Below are 21,270 nucleotides of genomic sequence, written 5' to 3'. Positions count from 1 at the left end.
GATTTATATCCTTTATCAATGGGCCAATACCACATTGTCTATCCTGTGAGGAACTGGGGAGATACATGGATCAATTGCAGAAATCTGCCAGCGGCATATAGAGACCAAGGCTGGAATACAGGCTATCTTGCGAACATAGATCCCCTACAGGGATCTTAGTTTCTGGTAAGCGGCAGTGGTTTTAGAGGTGGAGGATCCCTTTTCTATCCTAACAACATTGTTCTTGGGTGAATTGCAGCTTGATGTCACCAGACTATCCTTAGGAAGACTCCATGTTTTTGATATACTGGCAACCATCTTTTTAACTATAAAGTTTGCTCGACTTCCATCTTATAGTGGGACTATTTGTGTCATTTGTTTTTCCACTTAGTGATTGGTGTTAACATTTGATACATGGTGCATTCTATTCCGTATATTATTGCACTCCATCGTAATAGGTTTCATCATTTCGTACATGTTTGCTGGTGTTCATTTTCTGTATATTTTTTAATTTAGCAACATTGAGCATTATTTTTGTGCAGCTTTTTATTAATTCTATGTTCTTATTGTGTGCGTCTCACATTTTAGTTGCAGCACTTTGTTCACTTATTCAATCCTTTTTAGGATTGTTTCAATTGACAGCGCAGTACTACACATATATGTATTTTCACAAGGCTACTTGTGTACATACATGGCTTATGTAAAATCCAATGACTGCCCTGACACCTTCTGGTACAGAGTAGTCACAGCACACTGTGAAATATATTTGTTTCCCCAACATAAGAGCACAGACATCATCAATAGGGGTTTACAGTAAATATAATTATGCAACAATCTTGACAAGTTATTTAAAAGCCAGCTCTCAGTTGCTACAGAAACAGGTTAGGAAGTTTGCCAACTGAGCATTGTTCCTTGTCCCTGGGCAAAGAGCCATACGCCAGAAAGACTGATAGCCGCTGTTTTACTGCCAATATCTATAATAGAGATGTCTAACGAACCTATCATTCCAGCAAGCTGAATACCAAGGCATTGCATGCATAACATCAACCAGAATCTCCAGAGTTCTTTACAAAAAAGAATATGGCTTAGTCAGTTCCTGGAGATGATAGTCCAACAAAAAAAAGGAAACCCATACTTTGGTTTTGTCCAAATGGCTGAGGGAGTTGAAGATCTGGTGTAACTCGGGAGTATTCTGCATGTGTTCCAGGTAAAGGTTCCACTCCTCATTCAGTTCTGCCTGAGAGTGGACCTGAGAGGAAACTAAACAGTGTTAAAAAAAGCTTTATTTAACAAATTACAACTACTAAATGCTGCTGAAGCTGGACAATGAATCGTTAAAAAAATCATAATCTCAATTCAACCCCCCTGATTCAACCCCAATGCAGAGTTTGACGATTCTCTCATATAAGTGGAGAGACTTATCAGCTGTCAAAAAAAAAAAATATCTGGACAGTCTGCCAAGTTTTTAACAGGAAACATTGGCCCGGATTCAGTAAGAATTGCGCATAAATTACGGAGGCACAGGGCAACGATTTTGCCCTGCGCCCCCGCAAATTTGCGCCGCTGCCCTCGATTCACGGAGCAGTAGCTCCGTAAATTGCGAGGGCGCGCCGGCAAAATTGCCCGGCGTAAGCGCGCGCAATTTAAATGATCCCGCAGGGGGCGGGAATCATTTAAATTAGGCGCGTTCCCTCGCCGATCGTAAAGCGCATGCGCCGTCGGGAAACTTTCCCGACGTGCATTGCGGCAAATGACGTCGCAAGGACGTCATTTGCTTCAAAGTGAACGTGAATGGCGTCCAGCGCCATTCACGAATCACTTACGCAAACAACGTGAAATTCAAATTTCACGACGCGGGAACGGCGGGTATACTTTAGCATTGGCTGCCCCTACTATTAGAAGGGGCAGCCTTACGCTAAAGACGCCGTACGGAAACTCCGTAACTTGCGTACGCAGGGCTCGCGCAACATTGTGAATCGGTGTTAGTATGCAATTTGCATACTATACACTGAGCACAATGGGAGCGCCCCCTAGCGGTCAACGCAAGAATGCAGCCTAAAATCTGCGTGGCAGAAGAGCCTTATGCCACGCAGATTTTAGGCTGCAGTCGGCGTTACGATGTTCCTGAATCAGGAGCATTCGTAACGCCGGCGCAAGCAAGCAATTGCGCTGCGTAACTATGGTTACGCAGGCGCAATTGCTCTCTGAATCCGGGCCATTGTAACTAAACTTCCTTCTTAGATTAAGCCCCCTTTTACACTTGTGCGACTTCAAAGTTGCGCGATTTTACCGCGATTTCAATGAATGCCTGTGTAAGTGGCATCAAAATCGGACCAAAGTAGTGCGGGACTACTTTGAAGTAGGCACGACTTAAAGTCGTGCCAGTAGGAATGGTAGTCTTTGAAAATCATGGAGAATGACTTGTCATACGATTTTGCAGTCCAAAATCGTACACTATACAATCTGATTGTACAAACTCTGTACAATCTCCTTTAGATTTACCAAAACTATGTAATAGGAGGGCACACCTAAACAACCCATTCAGATTGTATAGGACAATGTCACCTTAAAGTGATTCTAAAGACAGAAGTTTTTTTTTTTTTTTACCTTGCATTTAGGTAAAAAAAAAACTTTCTGGGTGCAGCTCCCACTTAGCCCCCTCTTATACCTACCTGAGCCCCATCTCGATCCAGCGATGTGCATGAGAGCAGCTCTCCCTGGTCTCTCTTCTAGTTGGCTCACACAGCAGCGGGAGCCATTGTGTTTTACTGTTGTCAATCACAGCCAATGAGGAGAGAGTGGGGGGCCAAGCCACACCACGCACTGTAACCATTCATGGGAGTGCAGCTTAGGAGCTAGCCTGCTTGAGTGCACCCATAACACGAGGCTTGCTACTGGGGGCACTTGGAGTGGGGCCCAGACAGACAGTGGCGAACCTGGAAAGAAGTAGAAACCGGGCAGCTCTGTACAAAACCATTGCACAGGACAGGAGTGCATGGCATATTTGTCATTTTTATTTTTTTTAAACTACATTAAGAATCACTTTACCCATCAACTCTCCCCCCTGGGTGGTTGATCAAATGCTGGCGGCAACAGACTTCTGTTGAACAGAGAGAGCTACATACAGATCAAGATCAAAAATCTTTATCAATCAGTTAGCTTATCCTGCTGGGAGATTAGGTCCTACCATACCAAAAACAGGTTTGCTAAGCACTGCTGATAAAACTTTTCCTCGTCATGAATATTCAGTACAACCTATAAACCAGGGGTAGGCAACCTCGGCCCTCCAGCCGTTTTGAAACTACAAGTCCCATGAGACATTGCAAGACCCTGACAATCACAGGCATGAGTCCTAGAGGCAGAGACATGATGGGATTTGTAGTTTCACTAAAGCCAGAGGGCGGAGGTTGCCTACCCCTGCTATAGAGTGAAGGAACTCCCCCTTATGGGACTTTAATGGCCTAAGTAGTAGTACACAAAGAGTATATACTCTGTGTACTATTACTTGGGCCCTTAAAGTCCCGTAAGGGGGAGTTCCTTTTTGGGATGTAGGCCTAGCCCACCAGTCAACCATGCCACCCCTCTCCTTTTTGTACCTACCCCTGCTATAAACAATCTTGAGAAACTAAACTACATGGTCCCTGCAATGTATTCGTCTAAAGGATTTTATTCTATTTTTTTCTAATACGGCTGTCAGATACAAAATATGTATTTTCCTCTACCTCATCACAGTGCTAAAAAAAAAAAAAGATTTAGTTATTGAAACAAATAATCTGCTTGCAGAAGTTCAACTAAATAATAAATCACAGCCACGAACTGTATTACAAAGAAAAAGTTCAGCATGCATGTTTTGTCAAATATAGCTGCTCACACAATACTAAGTGAAGGTTATTTTCTGGAGAAAATGTACCCAACAGATAAATCGACGCACACAAGTACAGGTATATCTGATATAAAACGCATCATGTGCATTTTTGGCTCATTTTACACTCGTTACCATTGATCCTTCTGCAACTCGTGTAGAATTTATTCAAAGCACCTCGCCTACAACAAGTGATGGGAATAGAACTTATAGCTCCAAGCAGAAATATACCTACCTGATAAGCATGCCATAAGGGTCCATTATAAAACCGAAAGAGCCCAACGAGATCGTCCAGAAAACACTTGCAGCTGACATCAGCAACATCCACTGAGCATCCAAGTGCCTTTAACAAGAAAGCAAACAATGAGGCAGAGCTGGTGCAGCGATCAAATCTAGAAGATCTGTACCATAACAGGAATACTCTACACTGTGATTTAATCATTGTCAAACTGCTTATACAGTCTAGCTCCTCTAGACTACCTCCCAAGCCATTTCTCCAATTTGTATAGGTTAGGTCACACCCCAACACTACTCCCTTAGGGCCCATTCACCAGTGCAAATGGCACCCCAACAAGCAGTATTGCACAGCCATTGCAGGGTGCTGCCGAAAATTCTGCATACAAAAGCTGTGGTGTGTTAAGCAATTCTAATTAATGGGCTGCCTTGGCGCTCGTGCGTACGTTTAACCCACCACAGCAGACCTGAGAGGTGTGGATGGGCCCTTATAATTTCAATCCTTTGTTGAGTGCCCTAGATAAACTTTAAAAAGGAAATAAAAATCTTTCTAAAGAGATTTCCAATAAACTGGAAAGTCTCCTATGTGCTTCATATCCCTCTGTGCAGTAATAATGAGTAATGCAATTACATTTTATGCCACCTTCTGGTGAAGTTTTGAAGTGCACTGCAGCCAATCAGTATAGTATATGGCTTATAAGAGTGCTGTGGGGGACCCACTATGATAGGGAATGTAAATATACTATGCTTTATTTCCTGTTGCTCACTTAAACTATAGTTCAAACCACATTAGAAAAAGAGAGAACCTGTCTTTGCAAAGCTAACGAGCCATACACAGGATCAAATATCGAGCGGCATCAGCTGGTTCAATAGACACCGGCCGACAATTACCCCGTGTGTATGACAGCCGGTCCAACAGAAGCCAGCCAAACGTCCAGCTTCTGTGGAAGGGGCATGATGGAAAAAGGTCTGGGTTAGGATGAAGGAAAAAAAAACTGGGACAGCCGCACTCCAAAAAAACTCCTCCTTTAATTAAAAATCACAAAATACATGCCACAGCAAAAAACAGCACAACAAAAGAAAAGCTGACGTTTCGCACTATGCCTTAGTGCTTCTTCATAGCTATGGAAAAAGGTCTGCCAATCGGCATCCAATCAGCGCTCTCAGACAATGGCCGAGAGCGCTGACCAGTGTCTTAGAACACAATAGCCAAGCAGGGGAAGATTATTATACTAACATCAGATAGTTGGTACAGTGGCTCCTCCCAAGCTGTTCAGTTATTTTTTTGTGGTGTGATGCTGCAGCTGTCCCACTTTGGCTCTGAGATCGAGAACTGAGTGACCACATAACCGCTGATTGCTCAGTTCTCCGAGAACAGGGACCGTCGGTCATCGTCTCTCAATGGAGTGCCAGTCTGGGGAGGGGAAGGGAGAGGCTGGCCGAGAGGAGGAGCCAGCAAGTCAGATCCAGGGCTGTGGAGTCGGTAGATAAATGTTCCGACTCCTCAGTTTTATGTACTTCCGACTCCGACTCCTCTGTATTAATATGCAAATGTATTTTATACATTCCTTGAGGGAAAGAAACGCAACCTACCACAGGACTACTGGCTGGGAAGCCAACAGTCTACTGTATTGCACAGTTTAAGCAAAAGACAAACACAATGAAAACAATCAAGTGACTGGATAGTAGCAGCAGGCATAAACATCAGGAACAGGATCTTTGCCAGTTCAAAAATACAAACCACATTATTTGGTCGTTTTAGAACAAAAACAAAGCTTATCTATATTGAACCAAAAACAAAATCTGTAAAACCTAGAAATGGTTTATATTAATCTTGAAATGTAGTTATAGGCTTAGCAAATGCAAATAAATTCAATGTAGAGTTCTAAGGAAGAGAATTGCCTCTGCCAGATCCTCTTTCATAGAGGCTCTTAAGTCAGACTTTATTATTTTTAGGGCTGAAAATAATCTTTCGACACTGACTTGGGTGGGTGGCATTGCAGTAACTATTCTGGCCACATCACTAACGATCTCTGGATAAACAAGGATGGCTTCTTCAACAGTAAGTTTTGATGAGCGATCATACTTTTCAACTTCTTTTAGTGCTTTATAAAACTCCTGTTGGAATTTTTTTATTTGGACACTTACTGGTTCTCTAACATGCGTTCCCTGTAAAAGCAGAACACAACACTATGGAAAGTATAAGTATTGCAGCTCCTAATTGTGCGTTGCGTGCCATATAATAAAGCACATGAAAAGCATGCTTCTTCACGGTCACTTAACGTGCTCGTTTTGCGGTTACGTGAGGCACTGCATGCATTGGTCTTTATTCTTACAGTAGAGAAGTCATTAATTATAACTTTTTGTGAATTGGGACATTTAAACTTGCTTTTTTTTTTTTTTATTCCAATCTAAATTTAGTAGGAGTCGGAGTATTGTTTGCCGACTCCAGGTACCCAAAATTTCCCCCGACTCCGACTCCTCGACTCAGACTCCACAGCCCTGGTCAGATCCCCACAAAATTGTCAGGATTCTTCCCAAGCCTGGAGCAGTTGTGCTCCATTAGGCTGACTCTGGGTCCCAGGAGGACAGAAGTAATTGTGACCCACAAGAGAATCATGGCCAAAATCTTTTCTTTAAGAAGCACATCAAATATTGTAAAACAGTTAGTCTTTAAACTTACCATATAGATTGTATAGAATTACATTGGCCATTCAAAGTACACTCACCCACAAATACTCGCCATGAACCTGAATCGCAAATTTCAGCTTCCGCAGCCTGATAAGGTTTGGAGGAGACTTGGAGATTTCGGTCATGCAGCGAACGACCCCAGCAATCTGTCCACACAGTAACTCTTGTTGTTCAATACATGTCTAAAAAGCAGCAGAGAAGATGGGAAAGCGTTAGGGAGAAGATACTGGAAAAGCCCATAGAAAAGAAGTTTAGGACAACATGTATTTAGTGGCTAAATTATATTTATTCACAAAAGCATTTTAAAGAAGTTCAACAGAAAATCCTTTTTCTTAGATTTTAGATAGAGAGTGGGTTAAGGGTCAGAAGTGCCAACAGGCTTTTATTGCCATCTCTGCTAGGTAGATATCCTGCCATATCGCTTCTTGCCACTAGGACATGGAGATGAAGTTTTTCCTTGTTGCCCCCATAAAATGTATTGACAAAAGTTCTAAACATCCCCCACTCTACTCAGCAAGAAAAAGAAAAAAAATGGGCTTTTAAACTGGCTAAAGGTTTGTTACCCTAATGTTTTCTCTGCAGTTCCACCTAGCCCCCCCCCCCCCTCCCCAATACTTACCTGAGCCCGAACTCAATTGAGCACTGTTCTCTCTCCCATCCTCACTGGTAGGGTTGTCCCGATACCACTTTTTTAGGACTGAGTACAAGTACCGATACTTTTTTTCAAGTACTCGCCGATACCGATACTTTTTTTTTTAAATGTGTCCCCAAATGCAGCCATGTCCCCCCACATATGCAGCCATGTCCCCCCCACATATGCAGCCATGTCCCCCCCACATATGCAGCCATGTCCCCCCATACCTAGATGCCGCCGCCGCATGGGTTAAACAGCGTGCGGGGAACATCACAGCTTTCATTTGAATAGCTGTAGTATTCCCCGCTGCGCCGCGTATAGACACTCCTTGGGGCAAGAATTCTATTTAGGTATCGGGGGTATGTCCGGGAGTACAAGTACTCCCGCAAATCCTCGGTATCGGTCCCGATACTGGTATCGGTATCGGGACAACCCTACTCACTGGGTTAAGGAGCCATTGGTCCCTGCTGCGGTCAATCAAACCCAGTGATGAGGTAGTGAGGGGGGCAATAGATGCACACCGTGCGGCTCAAAGAGTGCGCCAATAGCTAACAGGTTGCTATGGCACCACTCGGAAGGCTGGGAGGAGCCCGAAGCGCTGGCGGGGGACCCCAAAAAAAGGAGGATCAGGGCTGCTCTGTGCAAAACCATTGCACAGAGCAGGCAAGTATGACATGTTTATATATATATATATATATATATATATCTCTATCTATATATATATATATATATATATCTCTATCTATCTATCTAAAAAAACAAAAAAACAAAAACACATTATCTATCACTTCACCTTTGCAACACAGCAGCAGTAAATAAACCTGCTTGGTTAGCAATTTTGTTAGCAGTTTTGCCTAGCTGGTCTAAACTTTACTTGGATTTCCTTTTCCACAAAAATAATATATGAATGTATGTATATATATTTATATTTTTTTAAGCTGAAATGCCTTAATCAAGTACCGTTTCAGAACAGCATTTTTCATAGGATAGGGCATTTCTTTTAAATATAAAAAGAAAAAAACAATATATTAAAAACTACACAATGACTAAGCAGATCTAAACCTGAACATCCTGTACATACTGTTACGTTTACTGGTCAATTAAATATCCTCATAAGGCATTCCAAACAAAGAACTTCATTTATCAGCACATTTGCATGCATTGCTTAGATCAGACCATGAAAAAAAATACTAATGTATCTTCAATACACCATGAGAGCAGAGCGCCATCTGGTGGAAGAATGATCACAATGTTAAAAGCTGCATTCTTTTTGCTTTGCAATAATAAGATGCAGTAAAATGTAAAAAGTGGATAGGCAATCACCTGGAAATTGTATGTACTGTACAGGGCTGCAACTAACGATTATTTTCATAATCGATTAGTTGGCCGATTATTGTTTCGATTAATAGCCTTTAAAAAAAAAAAAAAAAAAATTAAATTTTGATGTTGGGCAGATTACAAAACACAAATTGCTGCAAAAAACACATTACATGCTTTTCTGCAGCTTCTCCATTAAAGCGGGGGTTCACCCTTAGAGGGCACTTTTTCCCCTTAGATTCCTGCTCGTTTTCTCTAGGGGAATCAGCTATTCGTTTTAAAATATGTGCAGTACTTACCCGTTTACGAGATGCATCCTCTCCGTCGCTTCCGGGTATGGGCTGCGGGAATGGGCGTTCCTTCTTGATTGACAGTCTTCCGAGAGGCTTCCGACGGTCGCATCCATCGCGTCACGATTTTCCGAAAGAAGCCGAACGTCGGTGCGCAGTCGCAGTATAGAGCCGCACCGACGTTCGGCTTCTTTCGGCTACGAGTGACGCGATGGATGCGACCGTCGGAAGCCTCTCAGAAGACTGTCAATCAAGAAGGAACGCCCGCTCCCGAAGACCCATACCCGGAAGCGACGGAAGAAGATGCATCTCGAAAACGGGTAAGTACTGCTCATATTTTAGTACAAATAGCCGATTCCCCTAGACCGAACGAGCAGGAATCTAAGGGGAGAAAAAAAAAAAATTTAATAAATGGGTGAACTCCCGCTTTAAAGTATATTGAACCAACAAAAAAAAAAAAAAATAGCACCGTTTTGCGTTAAAAAGTGCTTGCCCTTTCCAAATACGCAGCAGCTGAAAAAAAAAAACATGGATGTGAACGTGTCCCATAGGAAAACATGTAAATGAACTGTAGTGTGTTTCTGAAGAAAGCACCAAAAAGCAGGTGTGACCCCAGGCCTGAGATGTTAAGTAACATAATGGGGTTAAAAAAAACGAAAATAAGTACAAAAAGAGCAAATAATCTCTACTGCAAGGGGTTCATTTTTTTTTACTGTGGGACAGTGAAAGTAATATTTACAGTAGTGATTTGCTTTTTTGTACTATAAAGGGCTAATTTAATTTTTTTTAACCCCATTATGTTACTGGCCGATTAATCGATTATGAAAATGGTTATCGATTCATCGATTAGTTGTTTCGGCCCTCGTACTGTATGCAGTAGATTATGCTGCTTTTGGTGTTAACGATTTCCTTTAAAATAAGCAGCAAGTAGTGAGATCAGAGAATGGCAAAAAATGAAAAAAAGTATGAACGTGAGTAGGACTAACAAAGTCAGATATATAGAATGTGAAGGAAAGTGAAGTGAAGGAAAACAAAAAAACAAAAAAAACAGCAACTATAAGATCAAAATAAAATGAACCAATGGCGTATACTTTCCAGGAAATACTGCTTCTGTAATAAAAAAATAAATAAAATCACTCTCTACCTCAATGTAATACCCAGCAGCCTGGTTCAGCAAGAGCTTACTTGTGTGAAAACATGCAGCCCCATGTCAATTAAGGATGCTTAGGTCCACTCAAGGGTAGAACAGGCATTGAGTGCTGCTTTGCAGAACCAAGGAGAAAACTTTTTTTTATGGTCCTGGCCCTACAGGTGCAGGTTTGTATAGACTTTTATAAATACCATTAATTACCTGAGGGGGGTAGAAGTAATTAATTCCAACCCTTGTGGGGTCACCTTCCCCTTTTACCTTTGAACCATCGTAAAGAAAGAAGTAACTCAACCTGAAATTATAATAAAAAGAAACCAAATGATCAGAAAACAATGTCAAGCTATTTTCATTAGTAAAATTCACACAAGAATAGGCGAGTAAAGGACTCCTATTCTGAGAGAATATGGAGGCTGTTTCTGCTGAACACTGCCGGATTGTTGTGCTGATCCAGTGATTTTAGTACTTTATTAGTCACTGATCTAGAACAAGAATGCAGATCATATTTGAATTCACTCTTTTTTTTTTTATCATGCCACTTCCAGTGAGTAGTGTCTCAGAAAGTATTGCAGCCAGAGACAGACCGGCAAAAAGCATTCTTAACCACTTAAGCCCCGAACCAAAATGCAGGTAAAGGACCAGGCCCCTTTTTGCGATTCGGCACTGCATCGCTTTAACTGACAATTGCGCGGTCGTGCAACGTGGCTCCCAAACAAAATTAGCGTCCTTTTTTTCCCCCACAAATAGAGCTTTCTTTTGGTGGTATTTGATCACCTCTGCAGTTTATTTTTTGTGCTATAAACAAAAATAGAGCAACAATTTTGAAAAAAATTCAATATTTTTTACTTTTTGCTATAATAAATATCCCCCAAAAATATATTAAAAAACATTTTTTTTCCTCAGTTTAGGCCGATACGTATTCTTCTACATATTTTTGGTAAAAAAAATAAAAAAATCGCAATAAGCGTTTATCGGTTGGTTTGCGCAAAATTTATAGCGTTTACAAAAATAGGGGATAGTTTTATTGCATTTTTTTATTTTACTACTAATGGCGGTGATCAGCGATTTTTTTCATGACTGCGACATTATGGCGGACACTTCGGACAATTTTGACACATTTTTGGGACCATTGTCATTTTCACAGCAAAAAATGCATTTAAAATGCATGGTTTATTGTGGAAATGACAGTTGCAGTTTGGGAGTTAACCACAGGGGGCGCTGAAGGGGTTATGTTTCACCTAGTGTGTGTTTACAACTGTAGGGGGGTGTGGCTGTAGGAGTGACGTCATCGATTGTGTCTCCCTATAAAGGGGATGACACGATCGATGCAGCCGCCACAGTGAAGCCGTGTTTACACGCGGCTCTCCCCGTTCTTCAGTTCCGGGGACCGATCGCGGGACCCCAGCGGCAATCGGTTACGCGGGTCCCGGAGCTTCGGACTGGGTCGCGGGCGCCTGACCCGCGGCTGGGTAGATGTACAGGACGTGCCGATACGTCCATCTGCCCAGCCGTGCCATTCTGCCTACGTATATTTACAGGCGGCGGTCCTTAAGTGGTTTAAGGGGGTTAGCTAGCAGAAGTCGTCTTAAAGTTCACCTTTTAAAGAAAACAGCCTATGCAGTCATGGCGCCCCAGGAGGTAATAAAAAGCTGCGCTGTTTTTAACACCTTGCTGCCCCCTCATGATGGTCATTTGAGTATTAGCCCCAGGAAGCACAGACCTCTTACCAATCATGTGACCACTGTTATTGGGTGTCACATGATCAGAAGCATCCCTTACAGTCTAATTGCAAATGTGTTGTTCTGCGAGTGCACTTTTCCCCAGAATCAGTGGCGCAAGAGCGCTTCCTTTTTAGAATCCCTATGAATACGCCCCCCCCTCACGTCACTGAGCTCAGATGGGAGTTTTTTGGCCAGCCTCTTGGGGAATGGCCTGTTTTCCAAAAGCATCAGTGAAATAAGTGTGCTTCCTTGTTAGAATTCTCATGCATACGCTCTCTCCCCTTACAGCATCATTGGGCTCAGGTGGGAGTTTTTCAGCCAGGCTTCTGGGGGGGGAAGTAAATAGCCTACAGGTAATGTGTTTACATTATCCAATGTTTTTTAAAGCTGCATAACTTGATTACCTCCTGGGGACCCTTGACTGCCTAGGAGAACTTGGACTTTAAATCTGAAATACAGGCTAAACTATTACTTTCTAAATGCAATAAGATATTTTTCTGGACAGCCGCACTCCACACAATCGTTGCCTTTATTGGTAAAATCAAAAACAGCACTACAAGCCACAGCAAACTGGACCACTGACGCATTTCACACTATTCCTAGTGTTTAATCATAGCAATGATTAAACACTAGGAATAGTGTGAAACGCGTCAGCTGTCCACTTTGCTGTTGCATGTAGTGCCGTTTTTGATTTTACCAATAAAGGCAACGATTGTGTGGAGTGCGGCTGTCCAGAAAAATATCTATTTTTTTCTACCTTGCTATATGCATTGCCTGCACCTGCGGCTTCTATGAGGAGAATCATTACAAGGACATATCCCACCTGGAGCGGCAAAACTTCTCCCTTTCTAAATGCAATAGCCATGTGTATTCTTACTAGGTGTCCTTGGTGTATTTTTTGAAGATCTGTGGAGTAATCCAGCATGGAACAGCTCCTGTACGTGGCAAGAGCCTTTTGTATTACAGAACAGCCACTACTTCTCTCTCTCTATCTTTGTGCAGGGTGATTGGTCTTGTAGCTGAACCCGCCTGTAATTTTCTCCCCACAGCCCTGCTCTCTGAACAGGCAGTATGTACAGCACAGCGATGATGTCACAGCTACCTTTACAAGGGGCATATTTTAGAGATGTTAAGGAGGTGAAGTCTACAAGCTTTTGACAACAATTGGATTTGGGGCTGAAAGGACAGGTTAGAGACTAGAATCAGGGGTTGCATTATTAGTTTAAGGAAGTGGTGCGACATCCATGCCGATATGTCCGTTAGTAATGCAAGAGCAGACTGAAGGAGTGAGGCGAGGAGTAGAAAAATAGATTTGGGTGTCATCAGCATAGAGATGGTATTGGAAGCCGTGGGAGGTTATCAAGTGACCAAGTGAGGAGGTGTAGAGGCGCAGAGAAGGGGTCCAAGGACAGAGCCTTGGGGGACCCCCAAACATAAAATTCTGAATACAAACATACAAAGCCATCCACAACTCTACCCCCAGCTACATCACCAACCACATCCCAAAATATCACCCAAAAACTCATCTCCGCTCCCCTTAAACACCTCCAGCTCTTTAGCTCCTTTCATCGCCTTCTCCAATGCAAAGATCCAGACTTCTCCAGAGCCTTGCCTCTGGAACTCTTCAACCAAATCTGTCCGGCTGTCTCTTAAGCCTCGTACACACGCACGGTTTTCTCGGCAAGAACCAGCAAGAAAACTGCTGGCAGAGCTTTCTTGCCAAGTAAACCGTACGTGTGTATGAGGCTTTGAAGTTTCTCGTCAAGAAAACTTCCCAGAATCTAGATGAGAAAAATTGAGAACCTGCTCTCTATTTTCTCGTCGTGATTCTCGGCCGAGAAACCTGAGTGTCTGTATACTTACCTGTCGCTGTGGAAACCCGCGCATGCTCGAAATGACTTTGCAGCATGCGCGGTAGCTTCCTAGGCATAGTTAGGGTGTAGCAAGATGGCGGCGACGGCATCAAATGTGACGAGCATATGCTTGTCGTAGTCGATGGCGTCACTGCGTTCTTGAACGGCAGTTCTTTTGAATGGCCAGCGTGTACACTCGGCCGGCAAGAACATCTTGCCAAGAATCTCGTCAGGAAAAAAACGTTTTTTTCCTGACGAGATTCTTGGCCGTGTGTACAGGGCTTTACTGTTTCTCCCTCTAGGTTATCCCTGAAAACTAATTTAAATGGGGAAGCCCAACCTACCTCTACCTAAAAACCGAACCTCTACTTTCTACACCAGTTCATTCTCCACAGTTATTACCTTTTATAGAACTTCTACTTCCCTGTAGATTGTAAATTCTCTCAAGCAGGGCCCACCTAATCCACTCAGCATGAATTGTTAACCACGTCCCACCCAGGCCAATTCTGACATTTCTCTCCTACATATTAGAATCTGTATTTTTATTTATTTTTTTACAGAAAATTACTCAGATGCCCCAAAAATTATCACTGCAATTTTTTTATGTCACATGGTATTTGAACAGTGATTTTTCAAACACAATAAAAAAATAAAAAAAAGACAGTTTAATGAATTTTAATGCAAAAAAAACGCAATATAACCCAACTTTTGTGTAAAATGATGATGTTACGCCAAGTAAATAGATACCCAACATGCCACTATTTAAAACTGCGCACGCTGGAATGGCGTTAAAACGACAGTACTTAAAAATCTTCAATGGCGACACTTTAAAAATGTTTACAGGTTAACAGTTTAGAGTTACAAAGAAGGTCTAGAGCTAGAATTATTACTCTCGCTATAACATATGCGGCAATACCTCACATGTGGTGCGAACAGTTTACATATGCGGGTGCGACCTACACATGCTTTCGCTTCTGCTTGCAGATGAGGGCGCTTTAAAAAAAGAAAATATATTACAATGTCCCTTTAATTTTATTTTTTTATCACTTTTATTCCTATCACAAGAAATGTAAACATCCCTTGTGACAGAAATAAGGCATGACAGGTCCTCTTTATGAAGACATCTGGGGTCTTTAACTATAAGACCCCAAATCTCTTCCTCTACCTTGGAAAGCAGGCGTAAAAAAATAAAACTTTTGGCCTCCCAGTATCATAGAAATGTCCGGAGACCATATGCAGCTCTGTGGTAGCCCACTGCCACATTGGATTCGATCACATGGGAGAGGCCAGAGTGGTGCCGACAGGCGGTGGGGGGGGGGGGGGGAATGGGGCTTGTGATGGACACACGCCCCTCCTGCTGCCTGTAAAAGTAATCCAGCTGCTAATTAGCCTCTAGAATGGCTTTTACCTTAGAGGGAATCAGTGGCTGAAAAGGAAGATATTTGGATGATGCCAGTAGCTGCAGGCATCATCCAGATGTCTCCAATTCAAGCCCAGGACGTCATATCACATCCTTCAGGTGGGAAATGATTAAGCTGGCCATACACTGTTCAAATATTGGCCGATTCCTGCTGGCTAAGCTGAAATTTAAGCATGTATGGTCTGCCACCACTCTGTTTTGAACAAATCAATTTTTGTTGAAGGAGCCTGTTAGAAAATTGTTGGCCTAACCATTGTCTGCATCCATTGAGGCACTGTTCAGGTAATGACAGGCGGCAGTGCCTTTACCAATGTGTGCTGTGAGCTTGGATGTAAGAATCTGTTAGATTTCTTTCATTCAGCCTGCATGCAGTACAAAAGAAATCTATATGTGTAAGGCTAGTTTAACTGTGCTGTGCCCCCCCCCCCCACTGCACAAACTGCTGGCAATTTATAAATCCTGTATAATAATAATAAAGCTTTTCAAAGTAAACCTGACTTTGCATACAATGTTTCAAAAAGTAATGGTTTAGCAAGTGAAAGAAATGCTCTGTAATACATAGACTCACCATAATGTCGGCTTTGGTTCTGCAATGGGTGATGCCATGAAGTTACTGGACAGTTGTGTGACTAAATCCCATCACAGCCACTAACTCTTCACTGTGACAAATATGCAGCATTCGTTCTGCAGGAGCATACCCTCCACTTCAACTGCAAAGGCAAGCACAGTTAAAACCGTCAACGTAAAGTCTTTCGCAAACTGCGGTAAAAATGTAATCCACCAAGAACTGATCTGGTGGATACAGTTGTGCTCAAAAGTTTGCATCCCCTTGGGGAATTGGTAATACAGTAAAACCTTGGTTTGCAAGCATAATTTGTTCCAGAAGCATGCTTGTAACCCAAAGCACTTGTATATCAAAGGGTATAAAAGAGAAGAGAGGCACCTCTAAGTGTAGCAATAAGTTGCTAAATGTTGTACCTTCATTAAATGCAACCATATTGCTACACTTAGAGGCTCCTCTCTTCTCTTTTATACTCAGTTGTGACATGACACTACTCTTATATCAAGACATCGCTTGTATATCAAGGCAAAATGTATTAAAACATTTTGCTTGTTTTGCAAAACGCTCTCAAACCAAGTTACTCTCAAACCAAGGTTTTACTGTATACAGTATGTAATGCGAATAGGCAAAACACGTTTCTTATGGGATTCATATTCTGTAACTGTAGGTCATAATAGAATGTCACAATCATAAAACGAAACATGGCAACAGGTAAACAAAAAGCCACACATGTGGGAAATTAGGCTTTAATTGCCATTTTTAACCTGAGGATTTTCCTCAGATGAAACGGCTGTCGTAATTACCAAGGCAGTAAAACTAATCAAATAACCTGCACACAATAATGGAGAGCCTGAAAACATGACCTGTTGGGAGCGCCTTGAGCACTGGTCTGTACCAAGGCCAAACATTCCAGGGGATGCAAACTTTTCATCAGGGTCATTTGGGTGACTTTTATCATGATGATTTAAAAAGGAAACAAACAACTATGGGGTTGATTTACTAAAGGAAAATCCGCTCTGCATTGAAAGTGCGCTTGGAATTGCAGTCACTGAAGATATGAGGGGGAAGCAGCTCGGAAATGAGGGGGAAGCAGCTCGGAAATGAGGGGGAAGCAGCTCGGAAATGAGGGGGAAGCAGCTCGGAAATGAGGGGGAAGCAGCTCGGAAATGAGGGGGAAGCAGCTCGGAAATGAGGGGGAAGCAGCTCGGAAATGAGGGAGAAAGCTCTGCCAATTTTATCATCCAATCACGTGCAAGCAAAAATGCTGTTTTTTTTTTAATTTCCCTTGCATATCCCCTTTGGATCTACAGCAACTGCATTTTCAGTGCAAAGTGGATTTGCCTTTAGTAAATAAACCCCAGTGTGATAATAAATGGCCTCATATGATCACTATTCTTAAAGCGGGGGTTCACCCAAAGAAATTGTTTTTAACATTACATTCAGCCGAGTTGTCATAATGACATTAGGCCGTTTTTTTTTTTACATCCTTCTGACCGGCGCATACAGCGCGTCACAAGTTGCCCAAAGAAGCTGAACGTCGGTGCGCAGGCGCCGTATAGAGCAGACTCGCAGTCTGGCTTCTTTCGGCAACTCGTGACGTGCTGTATGCGCCGGTCGGAAGGATGTCAATCAATTAGGAACGCCCAGTCCCGCAGATTACATACCTGGAAGCGGCGGTGAAAATACGGTATGTACGGCAATGAAATAAAAAAAAAGCCTAATGTCATTATGACAACTCGGCTGAATGTAATGTTAAACATTTTTTTGGGGGTGAACCCCTGCTTTAAATAAAAGAGTTGTTTGGCATGATCAGTCATATTTTCAATATCAATGCCAAAAATGTCACAATTTCTGCCAGGGTAAGCAAACTTTTGATCACAACTGTATAAGTGGGATAAATTAACCAGCTATCAGGAGTTCTGTGGACAAGGCCTCTCAAGCCGCAGATCCCAAACACACCCATCTGCTAGGACCACAAAGGAGAACATCTCAGTCTTTCTGCTGGATTATGTGATTATTAATGAAACAAAGAATGTAGCAGGAATGACGTGTCTCTGGAATCTCCCTAAAACATATAAAGCAAACCTATGATATTCTCATTCAGGGCAAATCAACTGGTTTGATGGAATCCCCCTTCCACAGCACATACTCACATTTTCTATGCTCCATTTACAGCTGGGAGACCAAGGGAAATACCCAAATGTTCCAAATATGGAGGAACATGCGACTCTCTCCTTTTTGACAGAGCTCTCACAAGGGAGGCCATAGACCTGTACAAGCTAGGATTCCAGTAACTCTTAGCTTACACAGCTCTTCCCTTCCTACACAGTGGTTAATGGACGTGGATGTTGAGAACTAAGGGTAAGTATAAACCGCTAAAGAGAGCCAAGTTAAAGTGAACTGGTCAAAAATCTTACAGGGGAATTTAAAAAAATTAAAAATCTTCTTTTATTGTGGCTGCCCCCAAACTGGCGTGTCTTCCGGGTTTTTGCAGATCCAGCATTTAAGTGGCTGGAGCCATGATGTCCTCTCTCCCGCGCATGCACGCGGGAGACTTCTTTCCGGCAAGGTCCAGAGGCTGCCGGGCCTTAAGTCGAAAATCCCCTGTGCACATGCGCCGCTGCATTCAGCGGCTCATTGCGAGGGGAATATCTCCTAAACCGTAAAGGTTTAGGAGATTTTTTTTACCTACAGGTAAGCCTTATTATAGGCTTACCTGTAGGTAAAAGTAAAAAAAATTACTTTACAAATGCTTTAACGTGATTTCCTACGGAACACATTCTGTAGTGCAAATCTGCAACATGCAAAAAGCACCAAGAATGCATAGGTGTGAATCCAGCCTAAGGCTAAGTTCATATTCGAGCAATGGCTTATTTGTTGGTTTTCATGTTTATTTATTTTTTTAAAGTGTGTTTGTACATACAGTTTCAAGAGTAAGCATTTTTGTTCAGGCCAATTAAAAGCAGATTACTCGGGGGAGGAGACCATTGTTAGGCAAGAAAATGCATCAGCGGGAACAAGTTACACAATAAATAGGTGGAACATGTAACAGGTTCCTGAAGGTGAACTTAACCTTTAAAGTACTTCTGGAAATACACTTCAAATGACTCATGTGTGAAAGGGGCCTAAACTACAATGTACAGATGTGAAGCATCTCCAAAGGAAAGAATGAATTTGCGTTTGACATGCATTTCAATGCAGAAAATTTTGTTTTGCTGCACGAAAACAGAAACATTTTCAGAGGCCCCAATCACACTGTTGCGTGTTAACACAGGTATTACAATGGGCTAAAATACATGGGTTCAACCCATTTAAAAAATAAATAGAAATAAATTTTATATATATATGTCCCTACTTCATTTTAGTAAGTTGCAAGGCCTATAGAAGTCAACAGCAGCAAATCAAAAACCCACAACATGTGTTTTGATACATTGGCAACAGGTATTAACAAGCCTTGGTCAATGACTGTTAAAGCCAGCCATACATTGTTCCGTTTTTTTTTTTTTTCGTTTAGGCTAGGTTCACACTGCTGCGAATTCAAAATCGCGGTAAAATCGCGATTTCGCAGTTGCGATTTTAGAGACATCTGTGCAGTGTTCAATGTAAATCGCGGTGAAATCGGTGCAGCGCCGCAGATGCGGCATCGCACTGATTAGGACAGTGCCATTGCCGACAATTGCCGCCGATTTGAGATGCGATTTGACATGTGAAATCGCATCTCAAATCGTACCAAATCGTACCCAGTGTGAACCTGGGCTTAGCCAGCGGGCTGAGCGAAAAATACAAATTGATTCCCGAATCCTCCCTGGTGCGCTATTGTATTCTGACAGCGGGGAAACTGGAAACTCCACTGCTGTCAGAGTACACAGATCAAAAATGATCTAGCGGCTTTTTTCCGACAGGGCGGTTGAACAGGAGTCATTCGATAGATCAACTACAGCGGCACACATGGATCGAAAATTTGTGCTGAAGCAGCCAAAAATGTTATCCATCAATGGCCACCTTAACTCTATCAACTCTGAATTCTAAGAGTAAAAATGCATAGAAAACACATGTCAACACGCATTCATCTAAATGCTACTGCATTTATAAACAGGAAACAGAATATTTATCCTGATCAGCGACTACAACCACTCTATTAACTTACATAGATTAAAGAATCTATTTTTTTAATTGAACAATGACATAAATTGATCAGATTTTCTTTAGCTATACAAATAAGACTGCTCTCTGCAAACCTAGAGATCTGATCATTTGCGAACTGCCATTACAGGGTCTCATACCACCAAAGAGACTGAGATCCTGAATGTACAGCCGCCATCATCCAGTATACACCTGTGCCGTGTCCTCATAGTAAGTTGAACAGAACTTTACATGAGATCCCAACCCCCCCATCCAGCAAGTGATCACATGTGATTAGGCTGCCCCCCTTTCCTTGTCTGTCGGCATCCAAAATACAGTTTACATACCGCACCAACCTCACACAATAGGTGATCACAGCTCCCTTCACAGGATTTCCTCCACTTTGTAACGATCCACCCAAACCGGTCAGCCTGGAAACAACAAAAGGAAGAGAAGACAACTCAAGATCAGATCAATGATCACAAGACAAAATTCCCGTGATTCCTCCCCCTCCTCTTCATTGCCACTCAGCCTGTAATATTCCAAACACACCACTAGGTGGCAAACAAGTACCAGTCTCGTGACTGGTATTCACTTCAGATATCTAGCCCTAAAACAAGCATGTGCATGTGACTGAGTATTCATGATGAACAGGAATTTGCTTTTCACACTTTTTCATCGAAGATCCTCCCCTTAGTAAATCACCCCTTGTGTTTTCTCTGTCCTAGCTTTATCATACAGAATTTTATTAAGGTATAGAAATGTGCACCGCATGCCCAACCCTTACTATGACATCAGATGAACAAAATCAGCTGCTTGTGTTATAATTGCCAGTGACTACACACTTCCTTCCTCTATATTCTCTCAATTATCAAACCACATCATCATCGACCTAATTAGATAATAGAACCAACGACCCCCAGCCACAATTAAACTGAGCAGAGTCATTTGATTTAATTTGTAAAAAAACTCTTTCCTTTACAAGGCTGAGGGCCCATTCACACTGTCATAGCACACATGGCAAGGCATTTACTTGGTACGGTGTGTTGTGAAAGACCACCCCTACACAACACACTTGCTTTGTAGATGTGAGCCAATTGTGTGCGAAGTTGTGGTTGTCATCACAACACACAGAACAAATGGGCCCTAAATATATATATATATATATATATATATATATATATATATATATATATATATATATATATATATATATATATATATATATATATATATATATATATATATATATATATATATATGCAGCTTTTTTTTTTTTTTTGCTTTGAACAACACAGAGATCATAGGGCAAGGCTGCTCAATGCATAGGGCAAGGCTGCGCAAAGCATAGGGCACGGCTGCTCAAAGCATAGGGCAAGGCTGCTCAAAGCATAGGGCAAGGCTGCTCAAAGCATAGGGCAAGGCTGCTCAAAGCATA

The 21,270-nt window shown here is 42.1% G+C and overlaps 1 protein-coding gene across 6 annotated transcripts in view; it reads right to left on the bottom strand.

Annotated features, from left to right (window-relative positions):
- The window catches only part of HPS4 (HPS4 biogenesis of lysosomal organelles complex 3 subunit 2), a 71,928-nt gene that overhangs the window by 47,245 nt on the left and 3,413 nt on the right, over nucleotides 1–21,270 (bottom strand). For 4 of the 6 annotated variants that reach the window (XM_040351200.1, XM_040351216.1, XM_040351191.1 and 1 more), the window contains exons 2-7: nucleotides 20,189–20,263; nucleotides 15,717–15,858; nucleotides 10,359–10,449; nucleotides 6,805–6,948; nucleotides 4,077–4,184; nucleotides 1,115–1,228 (exon numbers count right to left, since the gene is read on the bottom strand). In XM_040351200.1, coding sequence (XP_040207134.1) covers nucleotides 1,115–1,228; nucleotides 4,077–4,184; nucleotides 6,805–6,948; nucleotides 10,359–10,449; nucleotides 15,717–15,754 — 495 coding nt within the window. In that variant the 5' untranslated portion in view covers nucleotides 15,755–15,858; nucleotides 20,189–20,263. Of the gene's footprint in view, nucleotides 1–1,114; nucleotides 1,240–4,076; nucleotides 4,185–6,804; nucleotides 6,949–10,358; nucleotides 10,450–15,716; nucleotides 15,859–20,188; nucleotides 20,264–21,270 lie in introns of those variants that run through there. The other 2 variants (XM_040351225.1, XM_040351234.1) reach the window with 2 other exon arrangements.

The sequence above is a fragment of the Rana temporaria genome, chromosome 1, assembly GCF_905171775.1.
Source record: "Rana temporaria chromosome 1, aRanTem1.1, whole genome shotgun sequence".
NCBI classification, from domain to species: domain Eukaryota; kingdom Metazoa; phylum Chordata; class Amphibia; order Anura; family Ranidae; genus Rana; species Rana temporaria.
The sequence above is the reverse complement of the archived record's forward strand: the minus strand, read 5'-3'. Positions and strand labels throughout refer to the sequence as shown.